This window comes from Rhamphochromis sp. 'chilingali' (genome assembly GCF_963969265.1).
Source record: "Rhamphochromis sp. 'chilingali' genome assembly, chromosome: 13".
NCBI lineage: Eukaryota > Metazoa > Chordata > Actinopteri > Cichliformes > Cichlidae > Rhamphochromis > Rhamphochromis sp. 'chilingali'.
Window position 1 is genome coordinate 32,096,016 of NC_137940.1, and position 19,583 is coordinate 32,115,598.

The following is a 19,583-nucleotide window of genomic DNA, read 5'->3' on the forward strand; positions in this document are numbered from 1 at the left end:
CAAAGCTATTGTTTAACAAAATACCTATTGATTTGTGTCAGCTCTGCTCGTGGGGCCACACTGAGGAGGGAATGTTGTTTTGTTTTCACAAACTAGTTACTCGGAATGCTTTAGAGCACTAACTCCATCTTAGCTCAGGCAAGTCCAACCAACAGGAAAGACGAGGCTCATTTCTATTTATTCTAATTGATAGTACAGACTTTTATAGAGTCTGACCTAATGTTTTTAAATGTGTTCTGGCACAGCAGATGTGTTTGTATTTTTATAATAAAGCTATTTAAGATCTCATTTTTGCAAAATCTGCACAGTATTAGAGCCTGATCAATGTAGAATTTTTAAGACCATTACTATATTTGGCAGTATAAAAATCTGATGTATCAGCCAGCATATCTTCTTCTTTTTTTTTTCTTTGAGAAACACAAAGCATTTCTTACGTGTCAGTATTTATTTCCTTGTTTACGCTCTGCCAGGATGCTCAGATTGCGCTGTTTGTAGCATTCCAGGAGCAACGAGGAAGTTGCAGGTTGCCCTTTGTTAGAAAAACTGTTGAATGTCAACACCCATAGCAAGATTGAAGGGTGTTTTTTCCATGTCTTTTTTTAACGTTTTCTTTTATCTGTCATTATAAATGCAGATACTTACAAAATAGCTAATGGCGGCCGTTAATATCGGACCAGTGATAAATCAGTCGGGCTACATAGTTAGTGAGCCATTAGTCTCGCCAGGAGTTTTACTAAGGTTTCATTAAAAACCAGGAAGGGTAAGGTGGAGGTAAATGTGAGATTTGAGTGCTGTCACACATTCCTGAACATCCGTTTTCTTTCTGTGAGATCAGGTCGGAATCCCAGTGTTAGTATTTCCCTTCTTGCGAGCAAAGTTGACTGCTTAAGTTTGAGAGTGACTACTCTGCACTGCGAGTGAGTTTGCAATGATTATATGTTGCATATCATTGCAACATCATTGTTGGTACTCCTGCAATCAGCGAGCTCAGATCTGTCTTTTGACAGTTGTGCTGTGATATACACATTGGCAGCCTACAACACTTCCCATAAATATTTCACAAGAGATTAAGGAAACTAAATTTATCAAGCGGCTGTCAGGGCTCATTCATTGTGCTATCAATCAGCATGTCTTTTCACCCTTAACAATAATAAGATTTCCCATCTTGAGAATGAACAAATGATCACTTATCAGTGATAAATAGAGCTAATCAAACAAATAGAGCTATAAGCTGCTGACATTTCAATGCATGGAGCATGCTGAGCCAATCGAATGGCAGCCAAGGAAAACAATGGCTCATATTCACCTCCCCCTCGAAGGAAATGCCAAACATTACAGTGCTGTATAAATAGAAGCTTCTGACTTTGTAGAGCGTGATAGAGGACAGGAACCCCCTCCCTGGGGTCACAGTCATGGCAAGGTCTCCCACCTCTCCTCCCTTCTCCATTCTCCGTCTTTATTGCTCTTTTTGTTTTCATTCTGAGTGAGTGATTTATTTTTGTTCTGATTTCTTTTGACCTCACTGTGGGGTGTTTTTTTTTTTTTTTTTTTTTTTTTTTTCATATTTTTTGGTTCACTTCTGTAGTTCATATTTCTTTCTCCCTCACACCCAGCAACCATGAATAACTGAACATCCTAGTAACACTTTACAGACACCTCCTGGTTTATTAATGAGACCATCTACTACAGTAGAACTGGCAAATGGCCCTCCAGGATGCATTATGTTTTGGGGGAATGTACGGACTTTGAACTAAAGTGACTCACGCAGTCTGTTCTCACTGTAACTCAGTTTAACTGTCATGAAAAACTTCCCGTTTGCATTTAGATAAATGCAGCTTATGCACATCTGGGAAAACAGGGCCCTCCAAAGTGCAGCGTGCAGTGTCGCATTAAAGGTGGCACTTCATTCTATTTGCCATTTCACACTGTTTTTTCCATCCACCTAACTGAGACTGGAGGAAGAAAGAAAGAAAGAAAGAAAGAAAGAAAGAAAGAAAGAAAGAAAGAAAGAAAGAAAGAAAGAAAGAAAGAAAGAAAGAAAGAAAGAAAGAGTGATCCTTAAAAAAAGGTTAGTTGCTCTGTCTGTAAGTGATGGGGTTACAGATGTTTCAGCTGAGATAACTCCAACAGGTCTTCAATCTGTAGTATTTAGTATTTATTTATTTATTGTCATTGTCAAGAACAATGAAATTGCGTTTGGGGCTTCCATACAACCCAAAAAAAAGAAGAAAATAATAAATACCCCTTAAAACCCAAGTGTACATATTTAACCCAGTGTGACTCCAATGCAATAAGACAATCCTTAGCAATAATGTTCGTAGAAATTCAGACAAAGACCTGAGAAACATGACAAAATACAACAATGCAACCCATTCAATATTATTGTACTGTGAGATATGATATCAGATATGATAGTTATCTATTTAAGAAAGAGGGGGGGGGGGGGGGGCAGGAGGGGGAAGAGAATAAAGATATGATGCACCAATGCAGACCAGTTCATTGCTATTAAGAAGTTGGATATGGTTATTGTCCGTGAGAGGGGGGCAGAGAGTTCAGGAGCCTCACAGCCTGTGGATACAGGCTGTTGGCCAGTCTGGATGTTCTGGCCTGTATAGACCTGTACCTTCTCCCTGAGGGCAGCAGATGGAAAAGGTGGCGCGCAGGGTGATGTTGGTCCCGCAGGATACTGTGCACCCTCCTCAGACAGCGAGTGGGGAAGATATTACTGATCTCTGGCAGACTTGTTCCAATAATTCTGCCAGCTTCTTTCACCACCCGCTGGAGTGCTTGCTGATCGGCCTTGGTGCAGCTGGGGAACCACACTAGAAATCCATACGTCAGAACGCTGCTGATGGCACAGTTGTAGAAGTTCAACATCAGAGATCTGGGAATGTGTGTGCTCCGCAGTCTCCTCAGGTAGTAGAGGCGCTGTTGGGCCTTCCGTACAACTGAGGTGATATGGTTGCCCCAGGACAGGTCCTCGGTCACAGTTACCCCCAAGAATTTAAAACTGCTCACCCTCTCCACCGCCTCACTGCCAATGAAGAGAGGCAGATGGTTGTTATGACCCCTCTTCCGGAAATCTACAATGATCTCCTTGGTCTTTTTGGTGTTTAAGACCAAGTTATTGTCGTGGCACCATGACTGTAGTTGTTGCACCTCTGTCCTATAGTTTGTCTCATCATTGTTGGATATAAGTCCGAGCACTGTAGTGTCATCTGCAAACTTAACAATGAGATTGGACGCGCAGGAGGAAATACAGTCATGGGTGAAGAGAGTGTATAGCAGAGGGCTCAGAACACACCCCTGAGGGGCACCGGTGTTGACCACAAGGGTGGAAGAGGTGTTCTTACCCACTCTGACACTCTGTTTACGGTTAGTGAGGAAGTCCACAATCCAGTTGCACAGAGAGGAGTTAAGTCCCAGTTGGTGGAGTTTGGGACGGAGTTTGTATGGCCGGATGGTATTAAAAGCCGAGCTGTAGTCTACAAAGAGGAGCCGTGCATAGGTGTTCCTGTGTTCCAAGTGCTTCAGTAATGTGTGCAGCACTGTGGCGATCGCATCCTCGGTTGACCGGTTCTCCCTGTATGCAAACTGGTGCGAGTCCAGGGATGGTGGAAAAGCAGCTCTGATGTGTTTAATGACCAGTCTCTCCAGGCATTTGGCGGGAATGGGGGTGAGTGCCACAGGTCTGAAATCGTTCAGACATGTGACATTTGACTGTTTTGGGATGGGAACGATGGTTGCTGCTTTGAAACAGGATGGTACCAGTGAACAGGACAACGAGGTGTTATATATAGAGGTGAAGACGTCCGCCAGGTCCGCAGCACAGTCTTTTAGCACCCGGCCCAGCACTCCATCCGGCCCGGCCGCCTTCCTGGTGTTAATGCTCCGGAACACACGCCTCAGCTCATGAGTGCTCAGGACCGGAGCAGGGTCGGTTGAGGGGAGAGGGGACAGGACAGGGTCGGTGTTCTCCCTGTCAAAACGGGCATAAAAGAGATTTAGATCCTCAGCCAGAGTAGAACTGTCGGCTGAGGGTGATGGTGTTCTTCTTTTGTAGTCCGTGATAGCCCTGATGCCCTCCCAGACCTGCCTTGGGTTTGTGTTGTTCTCAAACCTGGCCTCGATACGCCTCCTGTGCTGCTGCTTGGCAGTCTTGATGCCTCTTCTCAGGTTGGCCCTGGCAGCACTGTATGCCTCCTGGTCCCCGGATTTGAAAGCGTTGTTCCTTGTTCGAATAAGTTGTTGAACTCCGTGTGTCATCCAGGGTGGATTATTAGGGAACACACGGAATCGTTTCCAAGTTGTTACATTGTCCACACAGAAACAGATGTAGTCCAAGACAGTGGAGGTGTAACTGTCCAATGCGACACGATTGTCAGTGTCCTGCACCTTGAATACATCCCAGTCTGTGCAGTGGAAACAGTCCTGAAGCACCGGAATAGCATCCTGCGGCCATGTTCTCACGGTTTTGGTTGTAATCCCAGTGCTCTTGATCTTTTGTGTGTATATTGGGTGTAGCAGAAGGGAGAGATGGTCTGACAGACCCAGGTGGGGATAAGCCTGGGCTCTGTACGCATTCGCCATGTTGGTGTACACCTGGTCCAACGTTCTATCTCCTCTGGTAGCACACTTCACATTACGGTGGAAATTGTGAAGTACAGATTTCAGGTCCGCGTGGTTAAAATCCCCAGCCGCAATAAAGACACTGTCCGGGTGTGCTACCAGGCTGTTATTGATGCTGCTGCTCAATTGTGCTAACGCTAGCTTAGCATTAGCATCTGGTGGAATGTAAACAGCGCAGATGTAAACGGCAGAAAATTCCCGAGGGAGATTGGGAATTTATACGCCTTTTGAATCAGGCGTATAAATGTATTTCCTTCTGTTTGCAGGCTCCACAAACAGCCTGAAAGACCGAACACCAGCTGCTGGTCTCAGCAGATTTAGGAAACTGCATGCACATGTGGCAACACATAACCACAAGGACACACACATTCACCAGAAAGGCATTTTGTGTTTGGAGCTTTGTGTTTCTTTATCTCAGTCTTATCATGACACACTGCCAGAATCTGTAGCTGTAGCTGCAAGGGTATAGTTTATTCTCCTCCTGAAAAATGTTGGTTTTTATCTTGCAAAATTACTACTTTGAAGAGGAGAGCAGCTCCAACTGTGATTTTCAAGTAGTCAAATCCATTGTAGTTCAATAGGACAGCGTATTAGTATAATTTTTTTCCCCTTAGAGAGATTTCTTAAGAACAAAAGCTGTCATATAAGCTGTCAGGACTTATTGACCTGGGTATCTGACTACTAGAATCAATAACAACAGCACGGATAACATCATTTACTGGTATAGCTTGACAAGATGTTGATAAAGTGGCCGGCACCTTACGGATCACTTATCCTTCTCATTTAGAGCACAAATAGCATGCGCTTTAAGCTGTCAGCTGTTTTCACAATGGGAAAACTTTTCACAAATATATCGTCAATCTTCATACAGAGGCCTATTGTTTTCTTGACAGTTTTTCCAGTCTCATATAGGTATACAGGGGCCAAGAATGCAATTTCCAGCATAAAAGATCCTCTTTTCACAAACTCAGAGTGTCGCTTATGTGGTGCGTAGATTGCTTTTTCACACGGTGTGAAGTAAATTACCATATTTATAGAAAATTCCAGTAAAAGGTTAGCCATTAACTTGGCACTGTGCTGTTGCGCACATATATACACACGCACAGAGTCAAATAAAAATATAGAAAAATTGAAGAAGAATTGGTGTCAAGTGTCAGCGGAGGCAAGTTTGTTTGCTTTCTAGCAGACAAACTTGGAAGAACAATAGATTTCCTTGGATTCTGCATTGTGTGCCTATGAATCATTCACTCGTTTTGCGTCATTTTTGTTTCACGAATGCATGTATGGGGCATTGTTTCACTCCAAGATATTCATTATTGTGGATTGCTGGTAAGTCCTAAAAGATAAAACAGAACCCTTCGCAGTGTTTCCAGGGAACTGGCTTTGAAAATGAGAAGAAAGTATATTTCAGAATTTAAAACTTTTGTTTTTTTAAAGTAAGGTGGGGAGAAGAGGGTACTGAAACTAAATAACACAGTGAGGATAAGACAGACCAGCTTCTTGCCTCATGAGCCTGATTGTCAAGGTCAGTCGTTAACAACATAAACACTTGCGAGTGGATTGAACCCTGCTTACTTATTATATTTCTGCTTTTGTTGACTGTTAGTGGTATCTCTGTTCCCTCTCTCTATTTAGTCTTTGCTCTCACCACATGCCACTGCGTCTAAATATCTAATAAGCTGTTCTGCCAACTTCTGATCCTTGGGTTTGTTCTCACCTGGGCAAATGCACATGAATAATGGAAGCAGCATGAAGAGAGGCAGGGGCCTGGTTGCTCCAGTGTTGTGTTGAGGCCTGATAAGGCTCTCTACCACAGCAAAAGAGCCTCGGAGAGCTGATGAGACGACGTCTGACACTATTAACTTTATTACCCACAGGCTGCCAAGCTGTAACAGGCAGAAGTATTAAGCAGAGAGTTAAGGATAGGAGGTGTGCTCTATTCACTGTCACAACTCTGTGAAAATCTCATTTCAGTCTGCTTTCATGTATAAATACATTAAACCAATTAGCAAGTCTGGCTCAGGCTTGGACTTCACAAGAGTTGATTGTTTGTTTTATTTTCAGTGTCTTGCATCAGTAAATGTCCTTCACACAATAGAGCCCTCATCAGCACCGCTGACAGCAAAACAAATATGGTAATGAAAATGAGTGCTGCTGAAACATGTGCACCCAGGCCAGTCAACATTAACCAGCATTTTACCACATGGATAAAACAAACACTAGTCAAACACTGATACTTCAGTGTAGCATCTGATTGACAAAGTACACCACGTTAGGAGACAGATGGTGTAGTAGTGGCCTAAACTAATGGACTTTATTCCAGAATACAAGTGTTTGTGTCCCATCTAGGACTCGTGTCTGGTTAGGCTTAGGTCAAAAAACTTACCGATTGGATTTAGGAAAAGATTATGTTTTGGATTAAAATGCAAGCTTGTTTTAGCTTCTTCAGTAGCACTATGACAAATTCCCCGACTGTGACAACACCAGCAAAGAACATTTGGCTGTGGTATCCCTGTGTCTTATTCCTAACATTATGGGACTATTCTAGTCCGTCAAAGTACCCCATACATTACAATCTAACGATGCGTGTTTCAGGCTCTACCAATTCCTCTGTCCTACAGGTAGGTGAACAAATGACAAATCCTAAAGAAAGATAATAAAATAGTTTGATAAAAGTGTATAAGAACAGGAAATGAAAAATAACAGTTAAATTGCATTAAAAAACATACCGCATTTTCACCTTTTAGCCCTATTTCTTCCTCTTCTACACACAAAGACATGCTGTGTTGACAAATGTTCTATATCTGCAGTACATGCTATTAGTATATGCTGTTACTAATGACAAATTATACCAATGTCTGCAACTTAATTTGGATGCCATTAAGCACATTAATAACTAAGCTAAACACCGTTTTTCAATGCTACCGGCTTAATTTATGCTGAAATGCTGGCACTATTATGACTTATTCCATAAGGTATTAATAATGAGTTTCCACAAGATCCGCTGAGGGTTAGTGAGGTGAACTGTGATAACCTCTTCTCTGAGTCCCAGGCATATTTTCCTCAAACAAAGGACTAACATTGGTAAACTGGGAATGGGAAAAGTTAACTGGCAGTGAGCTACTGCCCTTACTGGTGCCCTGTGCTGGCTGAATTTGAGGCCTGTCAGGTGCTTGATAAGCAATTAAAAAGTGATTCAAATAAAAAATATTGGTTTTGCATTTGAGCCAAATTTTGAGATTAAAATAATTGCTGTGTAGTATTCACTTTGTGGATGTAGGCTCCTTGCTGAACACGTTTACCAGTCGGGATGGATAGACCCACAGAGAAGTGACGTAGATTTATTTTGTTCTGGAGTCGTTGCTGTCTCAGCTGTAGCAGTGAGGTGGTTAAGTTTAAGTCCGTCTGCTCAACTGTACTGAATGTGAAATGGAAACACCAGCTTGGCTGGATTACTGTTTACATTCTATGAATAGGAATCACATGTTTGATGAAACCGGCCTGCTCCTGAGGTCTGCTGCAGAGAGGAAAAAGCAGGAATGAAAGGGAGGAAGAGAGAGGAAAAACTGAGCCTGTGGAGGTGGGCGGAAGAGTGAGAGTCAGAAGAAGAAGGGATGAAAACATGATAAAAATGAAGGCTGGACTTGATGGTCTAAATATTTATTATTATCCCAAGAAGAAGCTCACTGAAGCACATGGCATGTGTTGCTTGATCCCACTTATATAATCATATGTACAGTTTTGGTGTGTTCAGGTCAACTTGAGGGCTCTTACATTTGGAGCTGCCGTATTTCCTTTTTCTAAAATAATGAATAAGTCTCTTGATTTCTGGCACAAGTCATCAGTAACCGGTCGTGACATGTGTCTTATGCGTGGGGTATTTTTTAACCCTGTTAAAATTAATTGCCCACTAAAATGTCAGGATTTCAGTCCACTAATGCAACTGAATTCCACTGAATCTACTCAAACAAAGTCCTGTTTCGTTTTGGTTTAAATGCTTAGCTGAGGTGATTATGGTAAATGCCATGGGAAGGGCCTGAGAGTTGTGTTTGCTAACACTGCCACTAATGAAAGCAGTCATACAGCCGTGTTATGTTGGGTTACTGTTTTCCGTCCTGCTGATTTGTGCAGCCTCGCCAAAGTGTGTGGGGCTTTGTGATTTAGCACCGCACAAACAGGCCAGTCATTCTCTGTAAAAACACGCGTGTTGGCTCCAGGCGTGACATTTGGTTACGCCGTAAAAGTCATGAATGAAATGTCCTTGCTGACGTGAGAAAGGCACTATGCAGAGCCAGAGAGAGAGAGAGATCAAGCTTCCACCTTGTTGTGCCACGTTTAAGCTATTTTCCTTCTTCATTTTCCTTCCAAAACTAAAGTATAATTTTCTTGGGTGGACTGAATCACAGACAAAAACATTATTTATCATCTAGCTGCATTAAAATGCCATAAAAGGCACTAATACCACAAACACAGGTGAAAGGTCCAGGTCATTGAGTCAGATTAGCCGAGCTGATGCCGAGAATGCCGTGTCGAAGGCACCCACCTGTCTGTCAAAGCAGCCACACACGATAATATATAACTCTAAGCCTTCTAATGCAATTCAAATGGGTAACTTATCAAACTATTCACCCTCCTCCACTTTGCAGTGAGCTTGAACTTTTCTCCCTCCTACTCTTTTTCCAAGCAGTATAAGCGATTAGCAAAAGGGTTTTGAGAACCATTTCTAATCATTAGGAAAGTTTTTTGTGATGTGACAGCATTGTTGCCATGCACATGTTGTGGGTTTCTTTTCTTTTTTCTTTTTTTTTCTCCAGCATCCCACGGGGATAAACATGCCAGTGTCTCACGATGTGTTTTCTAAAGCCCTTCCAAAAGGAAGACCGCTGAACCCCTGGTGTTGTTGTTTACTGCTGTCTTGCTCTCTGGAGCCTCAAACCTCAACCATGTGATTTTTCTGCTCCGCTTCCTTTCGCTGCGATAAGCCTGTGATCAACAGCCTCTGGTGATAGATAGATTCAAGGGACACTTATAGTACAGAGAGTAGCGGGAGTGCAGGTGGGGGATTGTGTGGGGGTGTGCGGGTTCTGTAAACACTGTCAATCTGACAATGAAAAGTGGCGATTCACTGCAGATTGTCACAGTGTGTCAGTTGCATCAGTGAAAGCAGCTTGCACTGGAGTAGGAACCGAGAGCTAGAAGAGCATCTTATTATGATTTATATATATATATATATATATATACATATAAATAATATATGTTTGATTGCATCTGTCATTAGCATGTTTTCTCTCCATATTTGCAAGGAGGTGACGCTCTGCTAGATTTGAATGACACCAGAAAGTAGCGTCATTATAAACATAATAACGACCGCTCGTCTGTGGTGTCCACATCTGTCTCTCATTCTGCTCTCATTCTCAAAGAAAGTGTTTGATAGATGTCTAGCATCTGTCTCGCTCGCGCCTTTCCTTTGTGTCTTTATAAGCGCTGCAGTGGATATGCATTTTTGCCCTTAGGGGAAAGGTCTACGTGTGGTGATTGTTTTTATCTATTACCCCTTCGTTCCATCATCATCAAGTGTCCATTAAGTTCCCGTTTTGGCTCTGCAGCTGTGCTGCTACAGTTCACGGGGGAGCAATTTAGTCTTTACCAGTAAATTGTTTGTACAAGGATAATCATCTTTGTTCCACAAGTGTCATCTCTCCATACTGATGTGTGAAACCTGCGCTTTTAAATAAACAGCCTCCTTTGTTGTTTTAGTGTCAGATTATGACGCGACATAAAGCGAGCGTGATGTCAGTGGTTGCTATTTTGGGGCATTTCTTTCAGGTTATGTCTTCTCCCACATGAACGCTGGATCTGAATGCGTGGGAACAGGTTTTACGTATATGTAGATGAAAAATTCAGTCTGCCTTTAAACACATACTAAATCAAATGATCTCTCTAGGCAGATTAATGAGTCATCAGTTGCATCCATTTTTTCTTTTTTCTCTTTTTCGTTCACTTCATTAATAAAAGCTCTGAGCAAGACTAAAAGATTTTGCTACAACACGCACTGTAGTAGATCAGGATAAGTGCCTAACAGGTTTGTGCCTTTGTGCACATGTGCTTATTTGGGTTTGTGCGGTACTGTGCGTGTATGCCTGTGATATGAGTGTTTTTGTTGAAGCACTAGCTCAAGCTGTTATCCTTCCAGATGGGACACTTCACCTTAACAAGAATGGCAGATGAAGAGAGACAACAAGACAGAGAGAGTTTGTGCTTGTAAATGTGGAGCTCTGGCTGTGTGCTTATGATTTTGTGGATGTTTGTGTACGTGCATCTGTGTGTGTGTGTGTGTGTGTGTGTGTGTGTGTGTGTGTGTGTGTGTGTGTGTGTGTGTGTGTGTGTGTGTGTGTGTGTGTGTGTGTGTGTGTATGCCAGCCTGTCTGCAGAGCAGCCGCATTTACCATGAGGCTAGGAATTGAGTCCCTTAGAGACTCCCATCATAGCCAGCATTGTTTCCCCAGAGTGACATAGCTAAAGCTTAATGGGGCTGTTGATGGTGTGTTAAAGCTTGGTGTTAATTATAACACCATGCTCCGTTAAACACAGTCACATTAGCATCAGCATAAGGAACACTGCTGAGCTCTGTCCCAGGGAATAAAGTGACACTGCTGATTCAGTCAACAGTTGAATTAAATGTTGATAAAATACGCAGTTTAATGGTCATGCACTCATATGCGATCTGATGTGCTCAATAATTGAGGGTTCAGACTCTGTTTTATGGATGTCACGGTGCTAGAATTTCAAAGTCGAAACTGATGCCCAGGAACATGTGCAATACGCAATATTTTTATACCAAAAAAAGGGGAAAAGAATAAAAAGAATTAAGAGGCTTTTTTTAAGTAAAAATTAGATAATGCTGTCTGACTGATTCTGGTGACTCGGCAGTAGATTTTGTTGCTGATCAAATCAGATTTAGCAAGTGCCTCTTCTCTCTAGTTGCTCTGGTAGACTTTTCTCAGCTTTAGAATGGGATTTTAAGAGAGCATAGCACTTTTTAGATACATACAAATGTTTGTCCGGTTAAGTGAAAACCATCCATTAATGTTACCGACAGGCAAGACTGATAACGTTTGCTGCTCCCGCATTATCATTATCATTTTATTACTACTTGAGCTGCTAGTGAGAGGAGGGACCGCGTGCCTGCTTGTCTGCAGTGGTGAAGTGTGAAACTGTATCATCTGGAGGAGGCGAAGGCAACACTGTTGGTGTCAATACTGTTGCAAATGAGTATCTAATCCGATTTGCTGTTAGTATTGATTAGTATCTGAAAACCAATTTTCTTTTGTTAGTTATTATACAGCTCTCTTGACAGATTTACATTCCTAAAGCATCTTTGCAGAGTGACTTGTAGTTTATTTCAGTGAGAAAGGAACCGTGCCTGTTGTGTGACTTCTCCTTAGTTTAATTTGTCAAATACTACTGATGAAAAAGGATGAAATGCAGTAACAGCTATCCTGATTGATTATATACTACTACTAATGATAATACTGATATATGATAAGACAGGAGGCAAAATCTGAGCGGGCCGAGTAGAAGGTGTTAAGAATTTCACTGGGGGTGAGCAGGATGGACAAGATTAGAAATGAGTGTGACGGCTCAGGTTGAGCAGTTTGGAGACAAAGTACAGAGGTAAGGCTGAGAGGGTTTGGACATGTGCAGAGGAGGGATAGTGGATACACTGGATGAAGAAGATGCAGAATATGGAGCTGTCAGCCAGGAGGAAAAGAGAAAGATCTCAGAGGAGGTTTGAGGTGTAGTGAAGGAGGACAGTGTGACAGAAGTGCATGCTAGGTACATGGCGAGATGGAGGCAGATGATCTGCTGTGACTGATCATCTGTGCATGTCTGTGCAGAGCCACTTAATGAATGTTTGCACCCTGATGTTTCCTGATGTTGATTTATACCACTGAAACAGTCAGTGCAGCTGATCTGTTGCTTACCCCGTGTCTGTTCTCAGAACTAATCTGCTTTTAAATTTATTTACAACTATTCTGAATTAAGATTACTAGTAGAAAGCAGTAAAACTTGTATATTTAATATTTCTATCAAATCATAAATAAAAAGGTCAGCTGTGATTTGTAACTGGCTGTTATATATAGCGTCAAAGCTAAAGACTTATGTCCCATTTGTCATTTGAGGCCAGCAACCTTCACTGCCATCAACAGGTTCTGGAAGTTGGAAATTGTCCTTGCCTCACTGCATAACCTTCTCCCTACATCCCATTTCTCTAGATATTTCCAGTAATCTACCTTTTTTGTTATCAACCTGATACGCTGGAGATAAATTTGTTCTGCTGTTGGCATGACAAAGCCAAACATTATGTTGGTGCACTCAGTGGTGCCTCGCTGCTAAACATGCTTTTTCTTTATACCAGATACGGCTGGGCGATGCGATAACAACCTCATACAGTACCTGATAAATAACAGCCAAGGTGAAATATTGCAGGAGGATATTAGGTGCATGTACACATGTAACTACAGCATACTCAGAGACTCATACCTGAAATGTATTTTCCCATACACGCTCAACTTATTCGCACACAAGCACAATGCCCTTTGCCTTTTATCAGCATAATATCTGCATGATTGGCTGAGGGTAGTTATTTATTTCTTTTCCAGATAATGAATTTTGTAACAAAGCAGCTGCATGCATATAACTGCTTTCTTCATCTGAGTGCCTTTCCCAGGCACTGCAACAACTGCTTAAATCATGTTTGCTTTCAACGCAGCTCAGTGTTGGGGCATTGTTTCTGGTGCCGCAGAAGAGGTGGAGACTTTCGGGAGTGCAAACGAGTTTAAGCCTTTGAGCTCCCTTTTTCAGTTTGTTTTGTTTTTGTTTTTTTGGCTCATCTTCAGCTGTTCTATTTTGCCATTTCCAGAGATTACGCATGGTTCATAATTTTACAATTCTGTAGAAATTATACTAATTGAACCCTACCAAGTTAGAACAGAGTCTTTGCACATTGATGTTGTTACATGTGGGCCGGGGTGGCCACAGGTCACTCCTCGATTCAACATGCTTTGACAGGAAGCTGTGAACTTTATTTTCCCTCTGCATTCAAGCTTAACTGGTTGCATTCATAACAAATGCACTTATCACAATGCATGCTTTTAGAACATGAACTTGCATCAACAACTTATTTATATTCATGTAATTGTTTCAATACAGTCGGCTTGGTTTAGTATCTCTCACGTGAGGAACTCCTACTTTTATTTGTCAAACGGGATGTGTAATACTTTGTAAAGCTTTTGCAGTTTACACTGTGCCAAACCATCTATGAGGCTTTAAAAAATATTCCCCCATGTTTCAAATAACATTGTTTGAATCGACAAAGAGCCGTCAGTGCTTCAAAAAGGCTGTTTGGCAGGCTGTGCTTAAAGTCACTTTTGTCAAGTGATAGTTATTAAGCCTGGAATTCTAGGAAAAACAGCAGGCGGAATGCACCGTTACTCAATGAAACTACTGATAAGCGCTTATTGTCAACACTCGTGCTCATGAGTTTCATTCACAACACATTCTCCCTTTTTTTTGCATTGTTGGAGGAAGACTAAGGTAGATCTGTCTAGATCTTACTTGGTCTCCCTTGTGATTCCTGACCTTTCTTCATAGCGTGTTTTAGAGCATCATAATTAGTTACAACCTGCAGAACACCACAGGGGGAGACGAGGGCAGTCTATTAGGAACAACCTTGCTCAGTGAAATTGTCACTGTCGGCTTCCTGAGGTTGCATGGTTTAATGCTGCAGTTTCACGCTGCCTGCCTTGTTTCTTTTTAAGGACAGAGAGCCATGGGGGAAGAGAGGGATGGCGGTTATTAGTGATTTCTCATGTCAGTGATTTTAAGGCCACCCAGGGGAGACAGCTTGATAGGCAGGCCGCAAGGTGCTGAGTTTTGAAGTGCTTGGAGAACAAGGAGGAGGATCTGAAATCAATTTTCTTGCTTAGCTGTTTTCACCGTTTGCTGCTTCGATCATGCGCTAAAAGTTAAAATTTCCTTGAAGTTGTTGCTTGATAAGTCAAGCTGATCTTACTATAAAAGCTACAAAGTGTCAAGGTGTTAAAGTCCTTCTACAAGTTTCTCTGTCCTCTGCTGCTGGACATCTGTCTCTCCTTTTCTCTGCTGTTCACTCCATTAATTTTAACCTGTTCTTTTGATTCGGTCAGCCTCTGCCTGTATTCTCTCTTTTTATATAGCTCTGCGAGAGGAATCGCATCAAAGGTTCCACTGAGGGAAATGAGTTGTTGTGCAAGGAGAGGAGGTCATATTTACCAGCACATGGAAATGTGTGTAATAGTGATGTTTTTGCTAAATCTGTCCAGTTCAGTCAAACTTACATGAAGCCACTCACAGCTAGCTCAGGGTAAATGGGTGAATGTGTTCTTGTGTGTATTTCTTTATGACCTGTTAAATAAAAAAAAATGCTTTAATTGTCTGTGCTTTAGAAGTGAAATTATCTTGCCTTCACTTGCTCAAGAAGAAATATAATTCCTAATTAGAGGCCTTTTTAACTGATAATATCTTCATTTATTCTCCACATAGGTAATTGGCCAGCTTCCGTGGGATTTGATGTCACCTTTAGATTGGTTTAACTGAAGATGGAAACACTGGAGTCTGAGCTGACCTGCCCGATCTGCCTGGAGTTGTTTGAAGATCCTCTGCTCTTGCCTTGTGCCCACAGTCTGTGCTTTAACTGTGCTCACCGCATCCTGGTGTCTCACTGCTCCACCAGCAAGCCCCTCGAATCCATTTCTGCCTTTCAGTGTCCCACCTGTCGTTACGTCATCACGCTGAATCACCGCGGCCTGGAGGGCCTTAAGCGCAATGTGACGTTGCAGAACATCATTGACCGCTTTCAAAAGGCCTCCCTTAGCGGCCCCAATTCTCCCACCGAGAGCCGTCGCCTGCAGCCGCAGCGACCCTACACCGCCACCATTAGCGGTACAATAGCTGGAACGATTGGCGGCGGCGGTGGCACAAGTGGAGGCAGCGCTCGTAGCAGCCCGGCCACTTCCAGCCACTCCCACCAGCACGCCAACCACACCAATCACATCAACCACACCAACGCTAACCACAGCCCAGCTGTTGTTGCTAAAATGGATCCACGGATCAGCTGCCAGTTCTGTGAGCAGGATCCGCCACGCGAGGCCGTCAAGACTTGCGTCACATGTGAGGTATCGTACTGTGACCGCTGCCTGCGTGCAACACACCCCAACAAGAAGCCCTTCACCAGCCACCGCTTGGTGGAGCCAGTGCCAGACACCCACATCCGTGGCTTGACCTGCCTGGAGCATGAGAACGAGAAGGTCAACATGTACTGCTTGGTGGATGACCAGCTCATTTGTGCCCTCTGCAAGCTCGTGGGACGCCACAGAGAGCACCAGGTGTCCTCCCTCACTGAACGTTTTGACAAGCTCAAGGTTAGTCCCTAATAAGGTCATCACCAACAATTTCAGTGCACTGCCCCGATTTTGTGTTTTTTCACTTCTGTGTTTGTGGAGTACGGTGAGTCACAACCTGCAACTAATTTGACTAAAACATTGTGATTTACTGCTAAAGCTGTTCTCGTCTGAACACAGATGTCTCATACAACATGCACCATTTATTATAATACATTTATTTGCAGTTTGCTACACAATAAAATCATTAATCCGGTCACTCTTGCCTTGGGAATGGGCAATTTTGTTGACTGTGAACTTTCACTGCCATAAATATTGCATCATACACAGCCTTTATTCTGCAAGAAGGGCTGAAAGACAGATCAAAAAGAGAGAGAGAGAGAGAAAGAGAGGGACAATTGGAATAGTGTGCTGGTGAGAAGGGCAGAGAGAGAAGGAGACCAATAGGGAGGGCCGTCATTATAATAGTCGATGAGCTGGCATTCCCTGTGGCCACTGAGCTTTTTCAGAGGCCATGAGTAAAGACTGGGACTGCTGAATCAGGGTGAAAAACAACAGAGAAAGGCACAAGCTGGAGCTAATTCCATCACTAAAGGCCTAAAGGAGTCAGCATCATTCAGCTGGCCTAAAAACTTTTATCATGAGTTTGTATTGAGCACATGTGTGTGTCTTTTGTGTTAGAATCCTTTTCTAAAGAGAAATTGTTTTTCTAACTTGTATTTGTTTACTAATGAACCTATGACTAACTCATACTAGGTGTGTCTTTAGTGGAGACGGTTGATCTGCACTCATACAGCCGTGTCAGGACATTTATGTACTGTGGGATGGTATAATAACACCTTAAATTTCTGACGCAGAGCAAATTAAACTGACAGGCGGAGGGGTCGAAATAAAGCAAACCTTGCAGCCTCCAAAACTTTAGAAAGTAAGCATTTTGTATGCCAATAAATGATTAGCATGTCCTGGTGTCAGAGAGGAGCCTGTCAACTCTCATATTTGTTGGACACGTCTAGTATACGTTCACAGAGCTCCATGGTACTACATTTCAGTGTATCTCAACACACCAATTTTGTATTCTACATCAATTCAACAACTTTTCTTGAAAAGTTAAATGTTTATTAAAGTGGATTTTTAAGGCGAAAGGAGCCAGCTAAAGTAGTTTCAGCACCTGATGACTCATGGATGTCTTACTGGGAGGAAGTGCTGGGGTAGACCCAAGATTGTATCTCTTGGCTGGCCTGGGAACATCTCGGGGTTCCCCCGGATGATGTGGTAGAGGTGGCTAGTGAGAGGAAGTTCTGGGCTTCCCTACTTAGGCTGCTCCCTTGACCTGGACGTGGATGAGAAGCAGTAAATGGATGGATGTATTATCAAGGTGGTAGACCACTAAATTAGCAGAATCAAGCAGTGAAACCAGTACTTGTTAATATTCAATTTGCAGATACTCAATTTGCTGAATTCTTAATAACGATTCAGGCTCATGTATTTGGCCTGTAGACTGTTAGAGATAACTTGACTAGAGGTAACTTTGTGCACGTATTTGCCCATACTTTAAACTCATTCCAGGGGTGCATGGGTGTTGCCATGATTTGATTTTTGTCAAATAAATTGAATTGTGCTGCACTCAGAAAGAAACGAACACCTTAGCAGAAGAGTCGGTGAAGTTTAAGTGCAGTTCTGTAGGTGGATGTTGCGATGTTTCACATAGAAAAAACAGGGATGTATTTCTGTGGCCTCACAGCACATTTGGCCTTTGTGTCACTCTACTGTGCAAAAAGGCTGGGCGTAAGAGTACATTTCAGGAGACATCGTTAACATTCATGTGCAACAAAAATCTATCTCATCAGGTCTCTGAGGTGAACACAGCACCAGTGATTGCTTTGAATCCATCTATTTGAATTCAGTGAAAATGCAGGTCCACAGTCTGCATTACAGATGAGCGCTGCCAAACTTTGGCTGCCTCCTACAGTTTTGCACCAGCATGTCACCCAAATTCCTCCTTTCACAGATTTAACCCTGTGGTGTTTATTTACACTAGTGTTAGTCTGCTCATTCTTTTCAAGCTGTGGGAGAGTTTACTGTAAGTAGTTAGTCCCGCTTCCTTTCTGATTCAAAGCTGGCTGTGGCTCGTTTAAACGTTCCCCAGCCAAGGCTTTGAAGTTTCTTGACTTTGAAATCCTCAATCAAGCCCAAGTCAAGGAGTAGGCCATCCATATTCCAAGCTCCAGCTCAGCTCACAAGTGGCAGTAGCAGTTAACTTAAAATCTTCTCCCTGCTCATGACAAGTGCGTGTGACTTCCACTGGTTTGAGTTGAGTTTTTAATCATATGTTACTGATGTTATTGACCAGTCTTCTGCAATTCCCCAGCAAACCTGGCTGTTAATCAGCACCACTAAATAATTGCACTCAGTTGCCCTTTTGACCCCTAAATCCATCCGTTTGATTTTTGACTTCTGAATTAGCCTTCATATTATTTCCTCCTCCTGCTGGGAGCTACACTGCCACTCAATTATGTCTTTCACATTAAGGGGGAAAGGTAAGCTTCCCTTGGGCAAGCAGGGTGCATATTATAGGAGCAAAAATGGCAACAAGTGCAAGCACTGTTAAAGCCAGAAATGTGGCACTGCAGAACTGCAGGATAGTGAGTTAATTCTCCAGGCAGCTGTTAAGCAGAGCTCTTGCTTAGAAGCACAGACATCGGTGTCGCATAATCTCCAGATGTCAGTAATAGCATTTTCTTAAAGGACTACAACTTCAAGGTGCTACTCTTTGCATTTTTTGTTTCTGCACATTCGCTGAAATTACTGCTAACGAAGAGATGCTCTGTCGTAGCAGTGAATATCTCATCACCTGCTGCTTTGGAAGTGTTTATAGCCGCCTCATTAGAATGTAATTTAGATAAATTTCGTAGCAGCCTGACATCCCCCCTCAGATGCTGGGTAACCAAATCAAGAAGCTGAAGTGTGCACTCAGCACCAGCTTTCAGTCTCGCATGTTTGATGTGACACTGGGAGGTGATGAAGTCTAAGATGAAAGCACGCAAAAGGTCCACAGCATCAGTGGTTACTGGCCACGGCTTTAGAGGTGTCCATTCATGTTCTCCATGTTACAAAAGCTCATAGCTTCTGTTGTAATTAATGCCATCAAGTGTGTGTTAATTGAGTTTTGCAACATACTCCTTTTACTGCTAACAGTCATCTTTGCAATATGAAAGGAGCTGGAGGCAACACTTAGCTTCCCTTAGCACGAACACTTATTCTGTGTTTTGAAACACCAGTGAACGCAGAAATATTCCAACAAAGGACATTTTGTTGGTGATTACTGGTTAAGCTCGTGCTGTCCAGACATAATACATACTGTGTGGTTAAACAGAACGGCATAACCGGTGCTGGTGAGAGAAAGAGACAGTTTATGTGTCAAGTTCATTTTCCACTTCCAGCATTAAGAGAAGTAGCATTACACAATAACAGCAGGAAAGCTTCTTCGCTCCCAGTAATCAGCCACCATATGTA

General features: G+C 42.6%; 1 protein-coding gene across 7 annotated transcripts in view; it reads left to right on the plus strand.

The window, feature by feature from the left end:
• The window catches only part of mid2 (midline 2), a 181,357-nt gene that overhangs the window by 72,754 nt on the left and 89,020 nt on the right, over nt 1-19,583 (plus strand). For all 7 annotated transcript variants that reach the window (XM_080900241.1, XM_080900242.1, XM_080900244.1 and 4 more), the window contains one exon: nt 15,214-16,091. In XM_080900241.1, the coding sequence (XP_080756367.1) occupies nt 15,270-16,091 (822 nt within the window). In that variant the 5' untranslated portion in view covers nt 15,214-15,269. The remainder of the gene's footprint in view (nt 1-15,213; nt 16,092-19,583) is intronic.